Below are 22,792 nucleotides of genomic sequence, written 5' to 3'. Positions count from 1 at the left end.
AATGCGCCCCGACTAAATAGTAAACATTTGAACAGCTGATGGAAAAGAGACACGCACCAAGAGAGACAGAGAGAGCGAGAGAGTACTGAAGAGAGCCAGAGAGTGCTAAACATAAAACGGCCGTTTAATTAATTTCTCTACAAATAAATAACATTAGGGCATTACGTAGCCACAATATACTTGGGCGTCTGGTACATCTCATAGGCAAACTCTTCCCGATGACTGGGATCGTACTCCAGGCCAACGTAGTCTATTTCCAGACCAAATGGACCATCCATACCCTTTTTGGCTGCCACAGAGAAGCCGAAATGGGTTACCCTATTCAGTGGTATGGCCCCCTGGCGATCCTGAACACGCCCCTTCGAGGATAAGAAGAACTTGGAGAAGGGTATCTTGGCGATCTGCCAATGGGGACCGCCGCGGGTGTACAGCACATAGTGATAGATGTCATTCCACATGAGATCAAAGTAGCCTTCGGTGTGCAAGTTGATCAGATAGCTGCGACCATCGCCGCGCACTTTCATGATCAGCATGTTGTACTGCGTCCAGTCGTAGGTGGACTCCCGCTTGAAGGATTTCTGAAGGGAAAATATTAGACAATTACAAGGCAAACGGAATTTCACAGGAGATTGCTTACTAACCCGCACTCGCTTTGTACGTATATTCGCATAGCCTGTCCGCTTTATGATGCCATCCTTGGTGTGGTTAGAGTTGACTTCGCCATGAAAGAGGCCCGCTCCTGCTGCACTCAGCTCCAGGGCTGCTGTGCTCTTGCCCTCGCCGTGATCCGCATCCGTGGTAACCGTCCACTTGTCCAGCACATCTGGAGCTTTGAAGTCGAACACCACATCCGTCTCGCCCGGACGAAACACCAGTATAGGATCGCTTTCCAGCTGCTCCGTCACTTCCTTCCGCCACAGCTTTATCTCCTCCTTTAGGTCACGCAGACCATCCATTATGAGCTGTTTCTTGGACGGCTCCGGTAGTTTCGTCTTGTAGCCGGATTTCTTTTCGCGCTCCCAAAAGGTTCGCTGCACGGCTGTGGTGTGCATCTGCTGGGCAGCCGGCATCCAGCAGGTCAAGCGCTGTCCTTGTCTTAGCAAATTGTACATATTCCCATTTGCGTTCCCAAAAGCGGCTGCTGTAGCGTAACAACAATCAGCTGTTCGTTTCTGCCATTCCCTTTGCTAACGCAACAGTTGTTGGCATTCACAGTAGAGGTGGGAAAAGTTCGATTATCGCAGAGTGCTGGCTGCTATTGGGAATCATGATTTGTCGGAGCAAAGTTAATATTTTTACATTGTCCAACGATTTCCATTTGAAGCATCGGCCATGTCCGCTGTACTATGGCTGTACCCTTTCGTTAGCGGAATTTCCATTTAAATTTTCACTTGGTCGCAAAACAACATCGATTTCCAAAGCAAGAATCGAAGTTTACAATAAAACAAAACAATCGATTTTCTCCCAGCTCTAATTCACTAATAATCGCAAATATTTGTGTATTTGTTGTAAACAAAATTGCGAAAAGTTCAAAGTACCAAAATGAAAGTGGAAGAATTGGAAAAATGTGCACCGAGCACTGACTGGAATGTGCTCTACTGGGTGCTGGGTACCATTCTAATGCCCGTGGCTCTGCCTCTGGCACTCTTCAATATATGGCAGCGATTCCGTGCCCAGAAATTCCGTAATCAGTTGCCGGGCAAGGTAATGACTAATTTTTATAACTTCTTGAGATTCCTTACCTTATGTAAAATCCTTACAGGTAGTGCTTATCACAGGCGCTAGCTCGGGCGTGGGAGAGGCCCTGGCTCACGTTTTCTACAGTGCAGGCTGCAAAGTGATTTTGGCAGCACGGCGTACCTTGGAGTTGGAGCGCGTTAAAAAAGATCTCATGGCACTGGACTTGGTAATGTGTAGAGCTCTCATTATTTAAGGCAATGCATTACAATTCCGCATATAGGAACCTGCATACCCACCGACTGTGCTTGGCCTGGATCTAGCGGAGCTCAACACGATACCGGACTTTGTAACGCGGGTCCTGGGCGTGTACAACCAAGTGGATATTCTGATCAACAACGGCGGCATTAGTGTGCGGTCCGATGTGGCCTCTACGGCAGTGGATGTGGATCTCAAGATAATGGTGGTCAACTATTTTGGTAGCGTGGCTTTAACTAAGGGTGAGCGCGCTTCTACAATGCCTAACAAACCCAACAAAAATTCGATCTCTCTACTTTCCAGCTCTCCTCCCATCCATGATCAAACGCAAGAGTGGTCACATCTGTTTCATTAGCTCGGTTCAGGGAAAGTTTGCCATACCCCAGAGAGCTGCTTACTCCGCGTCCAAGCATGCCATGCAGGCTTTTGCCGACTCCCTGCGTGCCGAGGTGGCGAGCAAGAATATAAACGTCTCAACCGTCAGTCCTGGCTACGTACGCACTCAGCTCTCATTGAATGCTCTTACAGGATCGGGTAAAAGCTATGGCAGTAAGTCAACAAAATAAATGTTCGTGTGCAACAAGTAATCAATATTCAATGTTCGCTTTTCAGAAATGGATGACTCTACAGCTAAGGGCATGTCGCCTGATAAGTTGGCTGAACGCATTTTGAAGTCCATTCTGCGCAACGAGCCGGACATTATCGTTAGCGATATTCAGGCCAAGATCGCCTATTACCTCCGCCATCTGTGCCCCACTCTGTTCTTCTGGGTAATGGCGAAGCGCGCATTGAAACTGGAGAAGGCAGACAAGAAGACGAGCTAGATTGTGACAAAATGAATGTGAAAACGTTTTGTATAAGTATTAGTTTCGTTTTTATTGTTAATTGAATTTCACTTAAAATGATGAAATTATAAAGTATCGCATATACACATGTGTGTGTTGTGAGGGTTAAAAATTAATGGTGTTTTTGTTTGCACGTGCTATTGCCTAAGATTAATAAATAAAGTATTGTAGTAATCGTTAAATAAAGTACAACTTAAATGTCACACATATGCTTTTTTCGGTAATAATACATACGTTAATTTAATTATTGTTTTCGATTGGTTTAAAATGATTAATCGTAAAATGCTAATATTCACTTCTTTGCTCTTCGGTTTTTGTTTTTCATTTCTTTTGTTTTGTTTTGCTCGAACTCGATTCTTGAAGACTCACTTAATTGACATAAAAATACAATATGTTTGTTCTTGAATGGGATTAGATGCGAATGCTGATGCTAATGCGGTCTGTGAAAACATGGAAAAACTGGCCATTAACTAGCGGCTAGCTGGGTGAGACGATGTGATGGGAGGGACTTTTTGTGGGTTGCGTGCTTATATGCAAATTCATTTAGCTAAATTATAAAAATAGCCTTAATCCATCTTGTGAAAGGTATACAAAAAATTAATTACAATTGAGGTACACAATACACATACAGATTTAAAAATCGTTTGCAGTTTTACAGTTATATTTATATATAAATACACACATTGGTATATATATAGATTAAAATCAATCGATTTCTTATGTACAATACACAAAAATTGTTCATTTCGCGCTAAATAGTCTTTTTGTCACGCATCAAAATACTCTCTCTCTCTCTCTCGGTCGGTCCGTCCCCACTGGCTCCGATCCGATTTATCTCTCCCGCTTAGACATTAAAATCATTTGCATTTAATGTTATATACAGTATGTTTGTATGTTTTTTTTTTGTAATTTTAAAACGTTTTTCATGCCTTTACTTTAGTTTTAGTTGACTTTGCTTTGTATAGTTCCATATTGAAATAGTCAAGATACCGTCGTTTTGTCGAAGATAAATTAAAAATAAAGTTCAATTCGATTCTCCAATGGTTTCGTTATTTTTGTTTAAATGTTTATAAGCATTTGAAAGCGATTGTCGCGTACATACTATTTCGTTAGCTTCTTGCTCCTGGATTCTGCATCCGTTTCCGTTTCCTCACTGGCCTACTCGCGTTAACTATCGGGTCTGGTCTGTCACTGTCTCGGTCTGTCCTTCTGTAGTTCGGGTTTCTTGAGCTGGAGCTTATGTGTTTTTATCTAATAATGGTTTGTATATTCCACAAAAATATACCCAAATGCTCGTAAAGTTGCAATGGTATTGCACGCCCCTTGTGTACGGATATTTATGTATGTATATAGATATGGTCTATATCTAGTCTAGATGCAATTTGATACGCCGATTTCCTACACATTCATATAGCTACAAATATCAATCATTGTCTTAGACTACAAATCGTTATTGTATCTTTGTTAAGTTGTGTTTTGTATGAAGTGAGATTTTTGTTTGTTTCTTTTTCGTTTTAATTCGAAAGCCGCTTTTGTGATTTCTTTCGGAATGTGACTATAAAGTATACCTACAGGTGTGTGTGTGTCTATGGTGTGTATGGTAGGTATGTTTATGAATATCGTTAGGTGTTCTCATTATTGTTTTGCTCTTTTCATTGCACTAACTTGTTATTGCATATAAAAACTATTTCCATTTGATATCCTATTTATGTCTTTATAGAGTATGTATTTACACAACAACTGCTACTGATTTGGCGAAGGCGATAGTGGCAATGGTATGTATTATCTCTCTCTATGGGTTTGAGGCGTGCTGACAGTTTATTTATGTACATAATTATGTGCAAGTGCATTTGTCGGGATGGATGTTGCTGGGGGAGTGGCGTGGCTGGCTAATATTCTACATATGTCGATTTACTGCAAGTGCTACTTGTAAAAACTAACTTCGATGCATATTGCTTTTGATTTTTATTGACAGTTGTCGTTGGTTATCCATTTGATCTACTTTTGCCGTATAACTAATCTGCTCTCCCCCTTCTACACACTCACTATAATCTACTTGGGCTTGACACTCACTCTCTCTCTTTCTCTCTCTCTGTCTGTCTGTCTGTCCTAATTGTTCCTTATCTTAGTTTTGATCTTGAAAAATATGCAAAGGATGAGTTGAAAAGTTCTTGGTTAATCATTTAAGTTTACTTTATTACTAAAATAGCACCTTGTATTGTTCTGTGTGTGTGTGTAAGTGTGTGTTGTTTGTCGAAGTTTAGATGAGGTGGTCGATCGTTGTTCGAAAGTTAAAGATTAGGCAAAACTATAGGTATGCAGTTCACATAATATATTCCCATTAGGAGTAATACTATTTAAAAAATGAGTTTTAAACAGACGCCCAGATTTGGCAGTTAACATAACGAGAGCGATACTCAAACATAATCCCTTCACCTAGCTTAAAAGACTCTCCTCTAGTTAGTGATCTTTCTGTATTCACAGGAATATCACGGCAAGTGGGAGGAATCTCCATCGAACAGGTGCCACACATACGAGATATGTATGTATGTATGTACGTAGGCAAAGTTCAGTTTCAGTTTACGGAATACGATACAATAAGTGGTAAACAGTAGAAGGTACAACGTGCGGTGAGTGCGTCTGGCGGTTTGGACAGTGGTGGCTTTAAATGGATGCGTGCGTGGGTGGGTGGGTGTGTGTGAGCGGCAGAGCGATTGGAGATGCTGATTTTCTGTGGAGGTGGTGGAGGAATCACTTTGGTGGAGGCTAGCCTTGGTCGGGGGTATATGTATGTTCGAGAGCTTTTGTGTGGGTTTGTTTTTAGGACGTGTGTGTGTGTGAGTGGGCGTGGGCGTGGTATTCACATATTCAGCAGAAACGGCAAGTTTAAGGCAGTGTAAAGTACATATACATACATATATCTTTGCATGTACATAAATACAAGTACAAATATATATTATATACTCGAATATTTATGTACGAATGCATGTAAACCTATGCGACAATTTGTATAACTAACATTAAGACTTATCACTTTCACTTGGTTGGTTGGTTGGTTGTTTTGTTGGTTGGTTGGAAACACAAGAAGCAACCGCTGAGTAGCTGCTGCTGCTCTTAGCTAACCAGATTCTCAACGTCAGACACGACAACCTCCAAGTCCGACGGCAGCTGGTTGTTGTCTGTGCTGGTGGTGGTGGTCGTCGCACCCGCCGCTCCTCCTGTAGCTGGTTTGAGTGCAGCCACTGACGCAGGTGCCGTTGAGCGCGTCCGGAAATTGTGAAGACTCCGTCGCATCGGCTGGGCAGGCGGTTGTCGTTGCATGGCGCTGGTTGAGGCGGATTGCTGCAGTGGCTGGGGTAACGCTACTCCCGCAGCAATCGACGAGCTTGTCGTTGTGGTGCTGCTGGAAGATTGACGCGAGAAGCTGGGCGGACCTGCGGTAGTCGTGGGGTTGGGCCCACCGCCCCCTAGGCTGGCTCGCGGAATGTTGCTGAAGCTGTTGCGCGAGTTGCGAGTAGGCGGCACTGGCGCTGCCTTCGAAGAGGCACTGCTGTCCCTGCGCAGGTTCGCATTGGAAGAGGAGCGTCGCTGGTTCGTGGCAGTGGTACCGGGTGGATCTTTGCCGTTCTTGGGCCCACTGGCCTTCAGGTTGAGGCTGCTCCGCTTCTTGGTCTTGGCCAGGTTCTGGCTAAGATTGATAAGGTTCTGAGTGCTGCCAAAGTTGCGCGTAAGATTCACAGAGCCGCCAGCGGCCTGGGCATCGGCTTTCACTTTGCTGCTGCTACGCCGCGGAGCTACGGCGAAGGGATTGTGGGTGGACAGCGAGTTGGAGCGGCGGTACGAGCTGCGCTGTACAGGAACTGCGGCAGGTGCTGACACTGGCACTGGCGCCTCCAAACTGGCTCTATTCGAGCTTGGCGCAACTTTACAGCTGCTCGACTTTGATGTGGACGCCTCGGCCTGCAGATCCACATTCTCGTAACAGTGCTCTGTGGCACGGGACGCGACTGGAGGCTTTAACGTCTCGTAGTTGGGCTCGTTGAGCGTCAGAATTTGGTTGTCATCCTCTGCCTCATTGCAGAGAAGCAGTGCGCTTCGCTTGGTGCGCGCCGTGATGTCCTTCGAGGCAGCTTGACCAGCGGCACGCGTACTGCTCTTCTGTCCTCGCTTGGGCCGACCCGCGACCACATGCGTCTTCACTTTCGGCTTCTTGGACAGACGCAGGGAGAACTTGAACGGCGGCTTGTACACCACTTGAAGTTTCACCTTCTCGTTGGACAGATTTCCCATCGATTTGGTCTTCTGTGGGGGCTTCTGTACCAGCCTCTCCGGGGTGGACTGCGACTTGCTCATCACCTTGCGTACCTTGGAGCTGTGCTCAATGTGCGACAGCGGTTGGGCCACAATTGGCGATTCCAGCAGCCACTTCTGCACTTTGCCGAATGTGTTAGTGTGATTGTTGGTTGTGGACAGATTGGAGGCATCATCGCCGTTGTTGTTACGATGCGAGTAATCGATGATTTCCTTCATATGCTTGCCCAATTTCTTGTTGCTCTTTTTGGGTTCATCTTCCAACGATTTCTTCTTGCCAATCCCATGGGATCGTTGTGTCTTCTTTGGCTCCGCATTGAAACTTGTTTTTCCTGCTCCACGGGATCCTCCCACTGTGGCGGAAGCAGCTGCAGCAGCAGCTCCTGCTACCGCACCCGTTCCTGACTTCTTGCTGCGCTCGCCACGCACCTTCTTCTTGAAGGGCACCTTCGTCCGCACAGCGGTGTGTACTATCACCCCATTGTTGTTCTCCGGCAGACGCACGGTCTCCGTGGTGGCGCTGTGTATTATGGTAACGGACTTAAGCTTCAGATTCGATCGTTTCGCCAGCAGCTTTGTGCTCAGTATCTGCAGAAGAGAACCACAGAGAGCGAGCATTAGATTAGTTAAAACCAATTGGGATAAAATGGGAATTGGAAATGGTTTCAATGCTCATTCAAATAATGACTGCTAGCCAAGATTTCTGCCCTAAAACAGCCTCACACGATTACTGCTAAATGAGGATGTTCTTCAAGAGATTCTAGAGGAAATCGATCGTCGGATGCCGGCTGCTCACCCACAGTCTGAGACTGAGCCAGGGCAAGCCCTTTGGCCTCATGCTGATCCCTTAGCATATGCGTGACCAGGCGCATTAGCTTGTGCAAAGCCAAAGAACAAACTCAAGTCAAATTAAATGCTCAATCAATTTACAGTGCAACCCCCAAATAGTTTCACATACCAGAAGCAAAATTACGCCAATTGCAGACAGGGCCACCGTATACCAGTTGTGCTCCATCCACTTCTTGAATGTGGCAATACTCTCCTCGGAGAGCAGCAGTTTACGCAGAGTGGCCAGAGGTCCAGAGGGATCCACTTCGCGGCATTTTTGAAACACATCGCAGTACCTAGTAGCAGGAGAGAATATTTAGCAATCTTAGCAAAATTTGGGATGAGAGAATGTCTAATCGAACCCATTATAATCATTGCATGGTGTGCCTGGCTTCGAGTACATATCCGGGACATCGAATGGAGCCTCATTCCACTCGAAGGAACTCCTGCACGGGTTGTCTTCTCCAGGCAGCTTGCAGCACAGCTCGCACGACTTTATTCGATCGTCCTGAGGTCCCGGTATGCACTGACATGACTCCAGTCCATAGGCCAAGCAAATACTGCCAGTGCAGTCGCCCATATAGCAAACAAATTCCTTGTTACAGATCGTCTTGTTGGGCTTGTTCACCGACGGTGGACACTGGGGTACACGTCCGTCGCAGAACGAGGGATCCCGACAGCCATTGTCGTCTCGACACTTGTCGCCAAACTTCAGCTTGCAGTCGGTGGTGCAGCAGGGGCCCTGGGAGGGACTGCAGCGGGCATGCGGCGTCAGAGTACAGGGCGTCTCGTCTATGCGTGGCTGGCGTGACATGGGGAAGCAGCAAGAGTCCTTGCAGTCCTCCTCCCAGCCGCAGTCGCACTGCTCTCCCGGCTCGACGACGCCATTGCCACAAATCGAAGACTGTGGCTCTGTGAAGCAGCCCTTCATGGAACGCGCCTTGGCATTCAGCACGGGCTCGATGGACTTCAACGAGCAGGTGCTGAACTTGTTGTTGTTCTTCTTGTCTCCGGAGGTGGCACGGGCAAACATAATGAAGTTGCCATCCTCCCCACCCGGCGTACATTGTTCCGGATCGTGCTGGAAAAACACAAAACTTGTAGATCGATTGTGAGACTATGAAATGAGTGTTCGATCTTACGGGGGAGCCAAAGTTGTGGCCAATTTCGTGAGCTAACGTCACATGTGAGACGGCGGGCGGCACATGCTTGCCATAGTTCAAGAGAGTCACAATGCCTGTGTTGAGGGACTTCAGGGAGCCCCGATAGTGTCCATTCTTCTCGCACACGCCACCAGCATTCTTGAGATCTCCTGTCCAAGCCAGTCCTAAGGTGCCCATCTCAAAGTCGCGATATGTAAACATGTAGGCCAAGCAAAAGGCATCATAGTCTTCCTCTGCGGAAAGGGTTATGGATTAAATTAAAAAATATAAAATGTAATGCCATTATTTTTACCCGAAAACAGTTCCAAAAACTTTTCAACGCCATAGTTGCCGGGGAAACGGTAAGTTGGATCCTTCATGGCATTCATATTGTGCACCTTGATACGCTTAATCATGAACGTGATGTTGTCCGGCTTGCCATCGTTATTAAAGTCTGTATTCCGATAGATCGAATTGGCACGCTGCACATGACGTGTGATGGCCTCAATAGAGGCCTCGTCGGAGCCCATTTTCTGAAAAAATGTGTGATCTGCCTGCAGATACAGCATGCACGTGGTCTTGCGATCGTACAGCAACCTTGGCGAACTGTGTATATCGTCGCCCCGACCGCTCAGCAGATTCGTCATCAGCATGCTGTTAAAGCTCGGATTCTGTGGATTGGGTGCGAATATAATCTCCGGATTGTAGTTATTCACAATGATGTTTGGTTTTTTGGTGGCCCCATTTTTTGTGATGATCTCAACGTGTGTCTTGTGGCTGGGCCGATCGTTGGCGTTGCCGTTACTGTTTCCATTGTTATTGTTACCCAGGAAGAGCGTTGTCCAGTTGGCATTGAAGAAATTACTTGGCAGATTTCCGTTGCTGTTGCTGTTGTTGCTTGGCTCCTCGTAGGGCGTGCCAAACTCTGGTTCGATGGGACGATTGTATGTGCTCACAATGATGTTCTTGTGTTTCGTATACAATTTCCGCACATTGTTGTTGCTGTTGTTGTTGTTATTGTTGTTGCTATTATTATTGGCATTTCCATTATTGCTGTTGTAGCTGCGACTGCCTTCGCCGACATTGGAGGGATTATAGTTATTTACAAGTATATTACGGTTGGACGTGGGTTTCGTCAGCGTGGCCAGAAAGCTCTCCGTGCTGCGGCCAGTATTCCTCGTTGTCGAGGTTGTTGGATATCTTCTGGTTGGCCTCTCATCGCTCCGATCCTCTTCGGAGGCCAGAACACGAAAATCATCATTGTAGGGCACCTCCAGATCTAATGGCAAAGGCGGGTTACGATTGTATGTGGGCGTAGGACTATCAGCCACCTACAAAAAAAATTGCATTGTTTATATTATTTACATGCGATTCAATAGCACTTGAATGGCAACCGCTTACCTCCTCCGGCAGCCAACGTTTTTTCCGCAACTTTTCGCTGGCGCAATGCGTCTTCGTTGGCACCTGTGAGCTCAGACCGCCTCCGAGGTGCTCCTTCTGCATATTTACATCACTTAACTTATATACTATGCTGTGGACGCCACTCTCGGCTAATTGCTGGGAGTAGCGCTGCGCTGGCTCGATGTAATAGTGCTCCGCTTGAGTTTCAATCGTGCCATCCAGCAGATTATCACTGGTTAGAATGGCCTGCACATGGGCAGCCTCATCGTCCTCCAAGCTGCCAGTGTAAATGCGTGAGACATCGTAGTCGATGGGTCCCAGTGTGTTCTCGATTTCCACATCGTGGGCGAACACCGAATGCGGCTGTTGACGCAGCACCAATCGAAAATCTCTGCGTAAGGAAAGAGAGGGTCAGTGATTAAGTGTAATCGGAGCTTGCTCAGATTTGAATTGAGTTCAAACTGCAACAAAGTCCAATCCCACCCACGCACACTCACCTGTCATGGGCCGAGAAATTCAATCGTATTGTGTGCGCTAATCCACTCGAGGACGATGACGACGACGTCGATGACTGTGTGGGCTCCACTTGACGCTTTTGACGGAAGCGCGCCTGCTCCAAGTGCCTGAGCTGGGCTGCCTGCAGCACACTGCGATCGAAGTTCGCCGCCTCCCAGTGCTTGATGTACGGCGTCAGTTTGTGGGTGTAGCCTAATGAAAGATCGAAAATCATTGACTCAACGTTTCCTTGTGGGTGGGGGAGGGAGGGAAAGTATTGAGACACTTACCTGGCAGCTTGAGTGGCGTTGGAACGGCCAGAAGACCACTGGGCACCCACAAAAGCGCCAGGAGCCCCAGCAGCCAGCTCATCTGGCTGGATTGTGTATCTGTGTCTGGGCGATAGTGTATGTGTGTGTGTCTCTGGCAGTGTATTTGTGGTGTGTGTTAGTGGAAACCTAACTAGTTCTAGGTTGCGTTTTCTTGGATTAACCTCTGTGTCTGACCCCCAGGCATCACATTATTGCAGCCGTCGCCGTTTCTCTCTGTTGCAATAGGAGAGTGTGCCAGAGGAGAAAGAGTGGCAGGGAAATTGCTCAGGCCGCAATCCGCGTACCAATCTGTGACATTTCCACGCGAGAAGCTGTTGAAGAAGAATGAGAATGGTTATAATCGAGTTGATTGCCTTAACGGTTGCCCTGCCTGTCTCTCTGGCACAAAGAAACTGCATTACGTATACGTCCGGACTCCGGATCATTCACACCATACAGGCAGATCATATGGAGAGATGCAAAAAGTGGCTTTCACCTTTTCCAGCAACAATAAAATATACGCAAAATCTTATTGTTCAGCAACAATTTTTGCGTTTCTTTGCATAAAAGGCAAAAGCCACAAACAGCAGGAGAGCAGTGAGAGGGAGAGAGGAGCAGCGCCACAGCATCTCATTAGCACTTCACATACGCAGGCACACACGCATATGAATGAATCGTATAAAGAGTCGTTTATAAGTGTGCGTGTGTGCCCGTGAAAATTACTGTTAGTTTCCCGTTTGTGGCTATCCAGCGTTTAGCGCACATTTCCTTTTAGTCGATGGAATTAAATGCATTCCTTTGCACATTGACAAACGTTTAATTGGATAATTATTCTTTATTTCTTCTGTGCGTGCAAAAGGGTTTGAGTGTGTTGTTGTCTTCATATACATATGTGTGTGTATTCTGGCCCAAAAAACGCTGATGCGCTGCTTCTTACTCGCTGCTGTTTTGTTGGTGGCTTGAACCAAAATAAGATGTACGAAATTCAATTAGCCACAAATTGTTGCACTTTTTCGTTTTGGGATTGGTTAATTGGATTTGGCCAACTTGCGAATATCAAATATTTAAAAGAAACATACACGCGCAAACACACACAAAACAATCGACCTCCACTTTTAGCTGTATTTCCCATTAACGCGCTGCCACTGGCTGGCGTAAATGGTTATAAGCCAGTCACAAGTTTTTTTTTCGCTTCGTTACCACGGCCCAAAAACCTGTTCTTCTGCTTATTCATCCAGGCCCGAAACAAACGAATTTCCCGTGCAATATATGGGATTATTATTTATGTAAGCCTTGATTTATGGCATGGCACATACTTTTTATATCCACTCGAGCATTTTAATTCGTTTTGTTCTCCAGAAGCAACTTTTTTTTGTGTGTCGCCCACCACCCCATTGAAAAACGAACCAAGGTACGTATTAAACGGTTTCAGGTAGCTATCGATAGTAGCGATAGAATCGCGGGTATCGGCCACATTATTAATTGCAAGTAAAATATCTATCTAGGGAACTTACATTTCTTTAATAAACCTTACATATTAATTAACAGCTTTCTTAATCAACGATTGCTGCTTCTGTATGCCTTCACGAAGCTCCTCTGCATTCTGCTCCAGTTTCGCGCAGCAGGACTGCAGTTTCTCTTTTTGTGACTCCAAGGTGTCTATTGTGGCAGCCAATTTCGTGACCTTTTGATCGTATGCATCAAACACTTGCCACCACGTCTGGAGAGGTAGCTTCTCTGGTTCTGTCAGCAGTTCATGTTCCAAATCTGAATTGTCCGAGTTAGCGGCTACTGGAGGCCGTTGGACCTCAAATGTTTCCATGTCGGCCAGCATTTCATCCACAGTGGGGGCAGTTGGTGGTGGCTTCGTCTTTGGCTTGGACTTTTTAAACATTGTTGTGCTTCTGATTCTATAAGATTCCGAACCGAGTGATAGCGTCAGCAGTTCTAGGAAATGGCTTTGCTAGGGCTACGCTTACCTTGTGTAGCGGACTGGAACTGCCTTCAAATTTGTTGGCAGTCTTGTAGATTTATGATGTGGTAATGTCTACTTAATTTTAGTAAATATTCTAAAATGGAAACGTAAACAAAACTAGTCTTATGTTCATAGAGATGTAAAATGTATATTGATACATATTTTGTAAAATGTATCGGTACTTTTGTGCGATTGACGGTCCGGGGATGAAATTGTCGCGGAGACACCTGACGGTCATGAAAAGCATTTAAGTTTGACTGTAGTCTGGAAAAGAATAATCGATTATTTGCAAGTGTGTGATGTGCCATCTCTGGTTTGCGCGCTTGACTCTTTTGCATGATTTGTTTCTGCAAATTTGTTTACTAATTAAAATATAATGGAAAACCAGGACGAACTCAGTATCGGAACGAAGCAGAGGTTCGTAGAGGCGGCTGCACGTGCCAAGAATCCACTCGACACACTACCATACGACAAGTACACGGCCCCGTCCGGGGAAGAGTTCAAATTGATCTGCCGCACAAAGAGCGATGCCGATGCGAAAACCATAAAGTGGGCTTTCAAGCTGGCAGAGGCGAACGTGGGACCCTACTATAAGCAGTTAAAGATGGGCTGGCAGCCCAAAATAAAGTCGGCGGAGCACAAAAAGAACTGGGCCCGCTATCTGGTGGCACAGAACGACAAAAAAGAGAATGTGGCATATTGCATGTTTCGCTTCGACATGGAGAACTACGACTGCGTACTCTATTGGTGAGTGAGCACTTTAAACATTCCCGTCTGCATACGTGAGTGGGTAATTTGGCTTTGTTTTGCAGTTACGAAATGCATGTTGCGGCCAACTCACAACGCAAGGGCCTGGGTCGATTTATGATGCAAACCCTGGAGGACTGCGCCCGACACTGGAAGCTCGAGAAGGTCATGATTACAGTGCTAAACAATAACGAGAACTCCATATCGTTCTACAAGAAGCTCGGCTACAGCAAGGACGAGACATCTCCGGGTGTCACAGAAGAGGCCGAATACCAGATCTTTAGCAAGTCCACATTGGGCTGAGTATTTATTAGATTACCATAGAGAATGCAAAAAATATGAATTATTTCAACAAATCAGCCTGCTTTTCAAAGTAGTTGGCCATTCGAATGTCCTGGGAGCTCAAGCCGCCCACGTCATGAGTGGAGAGAGTGACGTTGATTTTGTTGTAGCAATTAAACCACTCCGGATGATGGTTTATTTTCTCGGCAAGAAGGGCCACGCCAGTCATGAAACTGAACGCCTGATTGAAGTCCTTCAAGACAAACTGCTTGTAAATGGCATCGCGACCATCCACCAATGTCCAGCCAGCGTCCAGCAGTGGCTGCAGCTTCTCGGCACGTTCCTGTTCGTTGAGCTTAACCTGCGGGAAGCAACAAGTATATAAGACAGAAGCCATACACACACATTTTAAAGCCTAAACTAGGCCTTGGGGGTCAAATTGGAAGGCGATAAGCGCGTGATAAAGACAGTCTTTTGATCAACTTATTGAGAAAACAATTCGATTTCACTTGCTTTAAAATATTTCTCTATATGCCCAACTCACCACCATTTTACGTGTTTTCCCTGTTGCGCTTGTTGTTGCTGTGGTTTGGTTTTGAGTACTGTATAATCTGCTGAGTCCCACAAAGCCACCAGTTGCTGCTGCCGACTCTACTTTGACGAGTAGATTTGCAGCTTTTTGAAAGTTATTTTTAATCACATTCTGAGCAAATTTTGGTAGTAACATTTTTCCTCCAAACTGGTTCGTGACGGCCGACTGTGTATACTGAAATATACTTTCTCATTATCAAAACATACCGAAGTCTTAAATCATATTCCTCGATTTTGGTGTTCTATTTGCTATTACTAGCTTGCAAAGACTTTTAACACAGAAACAATAATTCAATCCGATTGAAGAATCAATTTGGCTATTCACACATACTCATTTTCATTGGATTGTATACTTTGTGACCTTATATTTAACAAATTTGTATTTGAATTGTTTCCTTTAAATCACCCCTTCTGGAAGCTTTCTGGAGCTTTGTGTTCCGTATGTAAATGTATGTAACATGTAGAAACACATGTATATTAACTGATGTCATTAATCATTTTTGAAAAATTAATATATTAGAGGCTCAGAGGAATTTGAATATACTTTGCTGATCCCTAAAATCTCATTATTAGGTTTTCCTACAAATCTCGTCAATCTCTATCGTATCTGTCGCATCGTACAGCGTGCTTTGTTTAACAAAGTTTTGTCTGGAGTTCCTCAAGGAAGTCATTTAGGTCCGTTCCTATTCAATCTGTTTGTGAATGACCTGACCCAAGTTATTTTGCACTCAGTAATTTGAATGAATGCTCAGTTTGCTAGTTTAAATTGCCAGAAAACTCTACAAAAAACCCAGCTGGTATTGCAGTTCTCGAGAACTGGTTCCGCGAAACTTTTGATAAAAATTAAAATTAAAATTGGAGACTTTTTTATTTGTCATATCATTTGATAGAGTTGTAGTAGATTAGTTTTTCTTGAGTTGACAGCTCCGTTGAGCGACTTTTGTGGCTGTTTACTTATGCACCACATTCTCTGCTTCACCATTTCCATAGTAATCATAGTCCACAGTGGCCGTTGAGGACCGCATCTTTGGATGCTCCGAGGAGGTGGCAAGCTCCATAGGGTGTCCCGTGGTGGCCTCTGTGGCGGCTGGGGTCGTTTTCCGCCAGCGGAGACTGTAGCGGCTGCGCAAAAATGGTGGCTTGGTAACCATGGTCATGGTATTCCCAAATACTAGACGAAGCGAAGGTTGTGAGAAGAAACGAAATGCCAAGCGACTGTGGAAATTGCTTACCCAGGCCAAAGAGGCAAAGGCACAGAATCAGCATCAGGGTAAGCTTCATTCTGCCAAACTCTTGCAATGCAAACTGTGTACCCGGTCTGCAGAGTCGGCTCCATTTATAGTCGCTTCCCTGCAAAGATAAACAATTCCCCCGAGGTCGGTGGAAAGCGAAAGCAGTCATCATCATCGTCTGCTCCCTTGAGTCCACATCGTCCACCCAAACCAAGTTCATTCACCGCTTTGGTGATTTTACATTTTATTCTGTAATCTGTGATGCGAACGAACACTTACTAAGCTTACGGGTTAAACGACATTGTACAATATATCAAATCGGTATGCCTAACAAATATGGTAATAAATACGTGTATGGATTGGATTTTATGCGCACAGAGCAGCGTCTCAATTGTCCGGCTCAGCGGGTTGCGGGCGTCTCGGACCTGAGGGTATTGGTGGTGGCGGCACATCGGGAACCTCTCTGTTTTTACTCTCCGATCCGTTTCTGATGTCCTCGAAACTGGGCTTCACCGGCTCCAGGCTCAGTTCCAGCGGCAGTGGCTGTGGTTCCTCCTTGGGCGGCGAGGGTGGTGGCGGTGGTGCGGGTGCGTCTGCTGCTGTTGTGGGCTCCCGCACTGGGTAGCCCTGTGTGGGATAGTAATCGTAGGGCGGCAGATAGTTCTGGCGCACATATCCAGCCTGGTCATAGATCACCGGGTACTGGCTGTACGGATAAGGGAGGAGATGCGTCGGCTGTCCCGTGTACTGCGATGGCAGACGGATGAGAACGGGCGGCAGTCCCTGCTCGTTGAGTGGCAGCGGCGTCTGTTCCTTGGTCATCTCTTTGGGTTCAAGTGAGGGAGGAGCAGGCTGCTGCTCCACAGGAGTTTCCACAGGCTGCTGGTCCTCGTGGGGTGCAAATCCCGCTGAATACTGTCCTCCAGTGGGCAGCGGATAAGGCAGCTACAGAAGACAGTTCTTAGCTTTTCATTGGACTGAAAACAAAACTCACTCTACTCACCCTCTCGTTGGGCGTCAAACCGGGCACAATTGGCTGCCCAAACCGCACCGAAGGGGGACTGTAGAAGCCATAGGGATTGTACGGTCCAAAGGGAGCATAGCCCGGCTCATGTATGGTGGGCTGGATGACAGGATAAGCCCTGCTGGATGTGAGATTATCATCGGTGGTGATGAGGGCATTGTAGACTTTTGGCTTCTTTCGCAGACGACGCGCTGCCTGGGATGAATCGAGGGACAGCACCAGCACTAATCCCAGCAACAGAAGCACCAGCGTGCGCTGTAAATCAGTTTGTGTTTAATTTTCAAGTTTTTCACTCATTGACACTTGTCCCTGATTTGTCACTATATACTCGTAATGCTTCTGAACCCCAGCTCCAGCGCGAGAAATCATAATCTGTTTAATTGATTGCCATATCGACAATCAATCAATGAATTGTTGGGACCACGCATAATCAAAGTGTTTGACGGAAGTTGGACTCCCCGCACGAGTACCATAAGGAAACCATGGCTCGTTAGTAATGGCTTGGGCCATGCCCGGTTCCCATTCTCGATTACTTCCCCGACCCCCCAAAGCCTTTCGAATGCCCCCAGTTGCTGCATTCAAAACATGGTCCAATGGTCCAATGGTCCAACAACAAGCATTCAACACATGTCTGCCATTGTTGTGAATTAACTACACTTCATTAGTTTTGAATTGAAATGTAGATTGTTCCTTTAATTGGATTACGCGGAGCTGATCGAACCGGACGAACGATCGCTGAACCTCTCAGTCCAAACAGACTTCTGTTGGCTTTCCCTTGCTTTGCACACCCTAGAGAGATTTTGTTTAGGTCTAGGTCCGGTTAAAGAAAATGCTTTGGTGCTCTGGCATGAATATGCACTGAAGCGATCTACGGAACAACTGCTGCTGCTGCTGCTGCTGGTACTGCTCTCAAATTGCTGATCTCGGATTACTTACCCCCACAGACTGGGCTGGGCTGGGCTGGGATTGGGATTGGGAAGCATGCTTATGGGCCCCTGGCCTCCTCCTCCTTGTATTCGTTTGCTGACTGACTGACTTACTGACAATTTGATTTGCTTTCCATGCATTTCACTTTGACTTTCCTTTGGCGTAAACAAAAACCTACACCCACGCGCACCCACTGCCCCGTGATTTCCGCTCTTACAAATAGAAACGCTCAGACTGAGAGCAATTTTGAACGCTTTTCCTTTTCTATTTTCTGTTTTCGTTGCGGTCTGGGCCTCACCTGGCCTGGCCTGGCCTGGCCTGGCCTTAGCAGTGAAATGAATCGAACCACCCAGACAATAATCGTAATGATCTCGCGATCAGCGATCATGAGCTTGATCATGTTTAGAGTGGAGTGGATCGGAGTGGAGTGCTGCACTTCAGCTAAACGAAATTGGGCCACATTGAGTGGCAAAGTGTGTGAGGCAGCCAGGCCATGCCATTGTAATAATCCGTTAAAAGTGATAGTTTTATTAGGAGGGGGGCTTTGAAGATCACATTGCCGTGGGTGTTTGGTTTTGTTTAGTTTTGTAGGCCCAAATCGAGAGCTCTATGTGGGTGGGTGGTCCATGTGGACATTGAAAGATCAAGTTTGAACTGCAATGAACTGCACTTTTCATCCAAAAATACACATTCGATTTGTTTATTCTAATCTTTAAGTGTTTTTGGGATTTGCTTAAGAAGGAAACAAAGTGGAAACACTTTGAACAATTCTAGTTGAAAGAATGAATTCTCATTCATTTGGAATCTCTTACTCATTAAAGCACACACAATTCATTCTGCAGAATAATGTAGCACATAAATATCTGCTCTTGTGTACATTTGTATGTATGTTTGTGTGTCTGTTCCTAGACCCATTCACTCTCTTATTCGCTTTGGTTTTACTGGCCTGCAGTACCAGGTCTGACTCAGCCCGCAACGCCGCAACCAGAGTCATGGCTAAGACCAGTTCAAAGGCAAATCATATGCCATGAGCCACAAAAGTGTAACCTTAAACCTGACGCTTCGATGGACAACGAAAGTGAAAGTGTAACCCATAGAGACAGATGGACAGGGAGTAGTGTTTGGGAACGAGTCATCTAAACTGATCCATTACGGTATGGCTTACCTTTTCCATTTGCATATTTTTGCTGTGTTTCGTATGCAGGCGGTGCAGTCCGAGAATGTGTCGGGAAGCTCCAGAAAAGCCCAAAAGATATCGCATAAATTGTTGAATGTGTCTCAGCCTCAGCCTTGTTGCGCCTTCTCTGGCTTCTTTCAGCTGGAGCGCAGGCTTATTGCTTATTGAATTGTTTTTAAAATGCACAATTTGTTCACCGACTACGACGGCGGCGGCGGCGGCGTGCACGACACGTAATGACTTTGAAAACAAGTTGCTATAAATAATACAAAATAATGCAATGTACCGCACATGCAAAATCCAAGTGCACTGCCCAGATCTCAGAGTTGGCGAAGGGGTCTTAAATGTGGATATGGAACCTAGCAAACACACAAACAAGCACACACAGAGAGCAATAGAGAGATGTAGACCGGAGCACAAGTTGACGCGGAGGCTGCTAACGTTCGACTGGCGATGGCGACGGCTGCGCACGCGCGTTTCTTATTTGGACTTGGATCCAGCGATCGCTGGCGCGCACCCGGTCCAACCTTTTATACCTTCGGTATGCTGATGCTGATGGCGATGGAGATTGGTGGGATGGCCTGGTAGTTGAGCTGCGGTGTGGTGGCTTTTGGTTTTTATTGTCCCACTGGCAGGAACTCCTAGCAGTTGGCCTAGTTTTCCAGCTAACCTTGCTCCGACTTTGAGTTGCATTTCGTTCCTTCCAAAGTTAGCTACTGAAGACATTCTACAGCTGTGACTATTCCCCCCTTTCGATCCATTCAAACAGCAACCCAAATAGCTTTCCTCTGGGATGGCATTTCATTTGGCTTCGTTTTAATTGCTTTTCGGCTTTAATTGAATGCAATAAACCGGGCGAAAGTGTAGAATTGCTGCTGGAAGTGACTGGGCAAAGGAATTTGTTCAGCTCTCCACACAGAGTGTGTCGGCATCTGTCCGTTCATAGCTTGTCTTTATTCTAAGTCCATGACCAATGAGTTTTACGCTTTGCCAAGTTTCACTTTCATTAGACACAAAAGCACAGAACAATTGCTTTTTTGCTGCTGCTCATTTGTCTTAGAGGCTGTTAACTAGCTGCTGCTGCCAAGCTCCCCCTCACACCACACTAAACCATACCATGCCACTCGCTTATTAACAAGATTGTTAATCCGCAGATCCCTCCCTGCAGCTCTCTCCCCAATGATCATTCGCTAATGCCACTGCCTGCAGTCACGTTCACTGTCAGAGGTGATAGGTGTCAGTCGGGTCTCCCTACACCCACACTCGTGCAACAGATGCCGACAGATCTGGGGGTCAATTCGAAACAGTTTGAAGATTGCTAGACCGCTCGCTCCGGCCTGGCGGAACTTTCGCTTTTGCTGCTTTGATTGGCATAACGATGGGTCTGCTGTATTGCTGGTCACGTGTCTTTCAGTTCCATTCCCTTTTATCTCAGATTTGGGTTCAAAGAAATTCAATGAACAGTTGTTTCTCCAATTTTTTGGATTGGATTAAATTTGAAATTGTAACTCGTTTAATTCGAAATCTAACTCGAAAGTTGTATGTATGTACTGTTGGCTCAGTGAAGCCATCACGGTACTTGTACATGGTACATGTACAAATTTTGCAGACTTTTGAAAGCTGATTGCTTCGAAACGAACACATTCACTGATAGAGGACGCCACTGTTAAATTAGAAACAATTTAAGTCAAATATCATTTTGGACTCTTGCGCCTCGATCTCGTTGTGATCACCTCATTGGAGATAAGAGCCAGATGCACACCAGACAAGTCAACAGCTGTGCAAATTTCTTAATAGGCGCCCTTTGACCTTTGATAAGGCAATCAATAAACCAGTCAATCACATGCTTAACGACCCAAGCGTTCAATTAATCCATCGATAGGGAGCGCAATCCATGCGTTGGTATAAGAATCAGTTTGCTATAAATAAAAACGCTGAGCGCGGCAAAAAGTGCAGTTGCAGTTTTATTCTGGAAAAGACATCAGCATGAATATCCTCATTCTCCTCCTGAGCTTGGCTCTCGTTTGTGCCGCCGACCACCACGAGCACCATCACCATGGAGCCGATGGAGCCTCCACTTATGTTGTGAAGAGCCACGACGATTTGGTCTCCTATCGCACCGCATGTGTGGAGAAGGTCCACGCTCCTGCTGAGTTGGTGGCCAAATACAAGAAGTGGGAGTACCCCGATGATGCTGTGACGCACTGCTATCTGGCCTGTGTCTTTGAGAAGTTCGGATTTTACGACGAGGAGCACGGCTTCGATGTGCACAAGGTACATGTTCAGCTCTCTGGTCCCAGCGCCCAGGTTGACCATTCTGATGAGACGCACCAGAAGATTGTCCAGTGCGCCGAGACCCATTCGAAGGAACACAATTCCTGCGCCAAGGCCTACCACTCTGGCATGTGTTTCATGAATGCCAATCTGCATTTGGTGCAGCACAGCGTCGAGGCCTAGGACTGACGTCTGAAGCATCCTAGGACCAGAACATTCCTGATCATTTGTTAAAAGTTCAATAAAATGACACATTTTGTCAACCAGAATTAGTTTGATTTAGATTCACTAGCATTTGACAGTTAGCGTTTATGTTTGGGCATTTGCTAACTTTTAAAAGCTGGTTGACACAAGGTGTCAGTTCTCGCTGCTCAGTTCTCGAGCTATAGATGGCGACAGCATTGGGAATGTCGGAGAAGGAAGTTGGAACATGAACATTTGAATCTAATATTGCATTTATTTAACTTAATATTTAAAGCATACACTGCAAATTTTATGCATCTCTCTTTTGCTTCATGTAATCCTTGATCCAATGAGAAAATCTTCCTGATGTGGCACACTTGTAGGCCTGGTAGGCCCATTCATTAGGTTGACTTGGACGTTGCTCCTTCCTATTGCAAAATTCGACCACGAGCTGCAATTCCTCCATTTGGTTGTGGCCAGCAAAGATCTTTGATATACGCTTTGCATTGTAGCCACTCTCGTCGGACCACAGGCCGAGCCTCTCCACCAGACATCTCAAGGTTTCCGCATCCTGTCCCTCCGACTGAAGGCGACAACTGTCCAGATCTTCGTGCACCTGCTCGGGGCTGGGCAGCTTCCAGACCGAAGCCGCTCTTGTAGATGGCACGACCATAAGCAGAAGGCAGCTCCAGCAGAAGATCTCCAATTTGTGGGAACGCATTGTGTATTCGGCAGTCTACGATTTGGGATTGGGGCAAGCTCGGAGCCTCTTGTCTCATTTATAGAAATGTTCTGGTGGCTAAAACCAGTTCTAGAAGCGCTGCCGATTCATGTTGCGACATTGACATTAACCTAGAATTCATGGAAAATAAAACTGCCGGCTGCGAATCTAATTGTTTGTCGTCGTACCCGAACTGATGTAATGGAGACCTTCAGTGGGGCTCAGGCTCAAGCCCCTCTCTGGCAGATGAAATACTCATCACAGAGTCTTTATATACAGGTGACAGACAATAACTTTCCATCTCGGAGATGGACAACACTCTGGTTACTCATGTACTTTGAAGCGGGTTCAAGTTCATGAATGGTCTAGCGTCTACATAGACCCATTATGA

General features: G+C 46.0%; 10 protein-coding genes across 13 annotated transcripts; 3 read left to right on the top strand and 7 right to left on the bottom strand.

Moving 5' to 3' along the window:
• Positions 1–103: 103 nt before the first annotated feature.
• Positions 104–1,166, bottom strand: LOC117585840 (complex I intermediate-associated protein 30, mitochondrial). Its single transcript, XM_034275581.1, has 2 exons — positions 642–1,166; positions 104–578 (listed from the first exon to the last, which is right to left on the bottom strand). The coding sequence occupies exons 1-2, from the start codon at positions 1,110–1,112 to the stop codon at positions 162–164; spliced, it is 888 nt and encodes a 295-aa protein (XP_034131472.1). The 5' UTR covers positions 1,113–1,166; the 3' UTR covers positions 104–161.
• Positions 1,167–1,482: 316 nt separating this feature from the next.
• On the top strand, positions 1,483–2,896 carry LOC117585838 (dehydrogenase/reductase SDR family protein 7-like). The gene is made up of 5 exons (XM_034275579.1): positions 1,483–1,704; positions 1,763–1,906; positions 1,961–2,177; positions 2,239–2,484; positions 2,548–2,896. Exons 1-5 carry the CDS (start codon positions 1,543–1,545, stop codon positions 2,757–2,759), a joined length of 981 nt encoding a protein of 326 aa, XP_034131470.1. The 5' UTR covers positions 1,483–1,542; the 3' UTR covers positions 2,760–2,896.
• A 789-nt stretch (positions 2,897–3,685) lies between these two features.
• Positions 3,686–12,687, bottom strand: LOC117585829. Of its 4 annotated transcripts, XR_004573946.1 has the most exons (10): positions 12,585–12,687; positions 11,248–11,600; positions 10,960–11,170; positions 10,463–10,853; positions 9,375–10,392; positions 9,062–9,315; positions 8,282–9,000; positions 8,050–8,215; positions 5,310–7,679; positions 3,686–4,492 (listed from the first exon to the last, which is right to left on the bottom strand). XR_004573946.1 is itself a non-coding variant. In XM_034275563.1 (9 exons), exons 2-9 carry the CDS (start codon positions 11,327–11,329, stop codon positions 5,895–5,897), a joined length of 4,626 nt encoding a protein of 1,541 aa, XP_034131454.1. In that variant the 5' UTR covers positions 11,330–11,600; positions 12,585–12,687; the 3' UTR covers positions 3,686–5,894. The 4 variants fall into 4 exon arrangements, 3 of the variants coding, with proteins under 3 accessions (XP_034131454.1, XP_034131455.1, XP_034131456.1); XM_034275563.1 differs by having other exon boundaries at positions 3,686–7,679; XM_034275564.1 differs by lacking the exon at positions 12,585–12,687 and adding an exon at positions 12,362–12,380 and having other exon boundaries at positions 3,686–7,679.
• An 83-nt stretch (positions 12,688–12,770) lies between these two features.
• On the bottom strand, positions 12,771–13,382 carry LOC117585844. Its single transcript, XM_034275586.1, has 2 exons — positions 13,248–13,382; positions 12,771–13,178 (listed from the first exon to the last, which is right to left on the bottom strand). Exon 2 carries the CDS (start codon positions 13,160–13,162, stop codon positions 12,806–12,808), a length of 357 nt encoding a protein of 118 aa, XP_034131477.1. The 5' UTR covers positions 13,163–13,178; positions 13,248–13,382; the 3' UTR covers positions 12,771–12,805.
• A 154-nt stretch (positions 13,383–13,536) lies between these two features.
• Positions 13,537–14,346, top strand: LOC117585497 (N-alpha-acetyltransferase 40). Its single transcript, XM_034274996.1, has 2 exons — positions 13,537–13,990; positions 14,056–14,346. The coding sequence occupies exons 1-2, from the start codon at positions 13,620–13,622 to the stop codon at positions 14,291–14,293; spliced, it is 609 nt and encodes a 202-aa protein (XP_034130887.1). The 5' UTR covers positions 13,537–13,619; the 3' UTR covers positions 14,294–14,346.
• Positions 14,268–14,976, bottom strand: LOC117585498 (pterin-4-alpha-carbinolamine dehydratase). Its single transcript, XM_034274997.1, has 2 exons — positions 14,817–14,976; positions 14,268–14,633 (listed from the first exon to the last, which is right to left on the bottom strand). The coding sequence occupies exons 1-2, from the start codon at positions 14,820–14,822 to the stop codon at positions 14,334–14,336; spliced, it is 306 nt and encodes a 101-aa protein (XP_034130888.1). The 5' UTR covers positions 14,823–14,976; the 3' UTR covers positions 14,268–14,333.
• Positions 14,977–15,712: 736 nt separating this feature from the next.
• On the bottom strand, positions 15,713–16,180 carry LOC117584967. Its single transcript, XM_034274165.1, has 2 exons — positions 16,096–16,180; positions 15,713–16,034 (listed from the first exon to the last, which is right to left on the bottom strand). Exons 1-2 carry the CDS (start codon positions 16,142–16,144, stop codon positions 15,814–15,816), a joined length of 270 nt encoding a protein of 89 aa, XP_034130056.1. The 5' UTR covers positions 16,145–16,180; the 3' UTR covers positions 15,713–15,813.
• A 130-nt stretch (positions 16,181–16,310) lies between these two features.
• LOC117584966 (extensin) lies at positions 16,311–19,716 on the bottom strand. Its single transcript, XM_034274164.1, has 3 exons — positions 19,212–19,716; positions 17,099–17,374; positions 16,311–17,040 (listed from the first exon to the last, which is right to left on the bottom strand). Exons 1-3 carry the CDS (start codon positions 19,305–19,307, stop codon positions 16,483–16,485), a joined length of 930 nt encoding a protein of 309 aa, XP_034130055.1. The 5' UTR covers positions 19,308–19,716; the 3' UTR covers positions 16,311–16,482.
• A 1,446-nt stretch (positions 19,717–21,162) lies between these two features.
• LOC117584953 (general odorant-binding protein 99b) lies at positions 21,163–21,769 on the top strand. The gene has a single exon (XM_034274150.1). The coding sequence runs from the start codon at positions 21,210–21,212 to the stop codon at positions 21,678–21,680; it is 471 nt and encodes a 156-aa protein (XP_034130041.1). The 5' UTR covers positions 21,163–21,209; the 3' UTR covers positions 21,681–21,769.
• A 221-nt stretch (positions 21,770–21,990) lies between these two features.
• On the bottom strand, positions 21,991–22,505 carry LOC117585372. The gene has a single exon (XM_034274819.1). It carries the CDS (start codon positions 22,399–22,401, stop codon positions 21,991–21,993), a length of 411 nt encoding a protein of 136 aa, XP_034130710.1. The 5' UTR covers positions 22,402–22,505.
• Between the last annotated feature and the right edge of the window lie 287 nt (positions 22,506–22,792).

Source organism: Drosophila guanche, unplaced genomic scaffold (genome assembly GCF_900245975.1).
Source record: "Drosophila guanche unplaced genomic scaffold, DGUA_6, whole genome shotgun sequence".
NCBI lineage: Eukaryota > Metazoa > Arthropoda > Insecta > Diptera > Drosophilidae > Drosophila > Drosophila guanche.
The sequence above is the reverse complement of the archived record's forward strand: the minus strand, read 5'-3'. Positions and strand labels throughout refer to the sequence as shown.

Coding starts and splice junctions, on each gene's coding strand:
- LOC117585840 (XM_034275581.1), bottom strand. CDS start 1,112: ATGTACAATTTGCTAAGACAAGGACAGCGCTTGACCTGCTGGATGCCG. Junction 579..641: donor TACGTACAAAGCGAGTGCGG/GTTAGTAAGCAA, acceptor TTTTCCCTTCAG/AAATCCTTCAAGCGGGAGTC.
- LOC117585838 (XM_034275579.1), top strand. CDS start 1,543: ATGAAAGTGGAAGAATTGGAAAAATGTGCACCGAGCACTGACTGGAAT. Junction 1,705..1,762: donor GTAATCAGTTGCCGGGCAAG/GTAATGACTAAT, acceptor AAATCCTTACAG/GTAGTGCTTATCACAGGCGC. Junction 1,907..1,960: donor ATCTCATGGCACTGGACTTG/GTAATGTGTAGA, acceptor TTCCGCATATAG/GAACCTGCATACCCACCGAC.
- LOC117585829 (XM_034275563.1), bottom strand. CDS start 11,329: ATGAGCTGGCTGCTGGGGCTCCTGGCGCTTTTGTGGGTGCCCAGTGGT. Junction 11,171..11,247: donor AACGCCACTCAAGCTGCCAG/GTAAGTGTCTCA, acceptor ATCTTTCATTAG/GCTACACCCACAAACTGACG. Junction 7,680..8,049: donor TTGGCGTAATTTTGCTTCTG/GTATGTGAAACT, acceptor TCTCTTCTGCAG/ATACTGAGCACAAAGCTGCT.
- LOC117585844 (XM_034275586.1), bottom strand. CDS start 13,162: ATGTTTAAAAAGTCCAAGCCAAAGACGAAGCCACCACCAACTGCCCCC.
- LOC117585497 (XM_034274996.1), top strand. CDS start 13,620: ATGGAAAACCAGGACGAACTCAGTATCGGAACGAAGCAGAGGTTCGTA. Junction 13,991..14,055: donor TACGACTGCGTACTCTATTG/GTGAGTGAGCAC, acceptor TTTGTTTTGCAG/TTACGAAATGCATGTTGCGG.
- LOC117584967 (XM_034274165.1), bottom strand. CDS start 16,144: ATGAAGCTTACCCTGATGCTGATTCTGTGCCTTTGCCTCTTTGGCCTG. Junction 16,035..16,095: donor CCTTTGCCTCTTTGGCCTGG/GTAAGCAATTTC, acceptor CGCTTCGTCTAG/TATTTGGGAATACCATGACC.
- LOC117584966 (XM_034274164.1), bottom strand. CDS start 19,307: ATGCGATATCTTTTGGGCTTTTCTGGAGCTTCCCGACACATTCTCGGA. Junction 17,375..19,211: donor AAAATATGCAAATGGAAAAG/GTAAGCCATACC, acceptor ACTGATTTACAG/CGCACGCTGGTGCTTCTGTT. Junction 17,041..17,098: donor GTTTGACGCCCAACGAGAGG/GTGAGTAGAGTG, acceptor TGTCTTCTGTAG/CTGCCTTATCCGCTGCCCAC.
- LOC117584953 (XM_034274150.1), top strand. CDS start 21,210: ATGAATATCCTCATTCTCCTCCTGAGCTTGGCTCTCGTTTGTGCCGCC.
- LOC117585372 (XM_034274819.1), bottom strand. CDS start 22,401: ATGCGTTCCCACAAATTGGAGATCTTCTGCTGGAGCTGCCTTCTGCTT.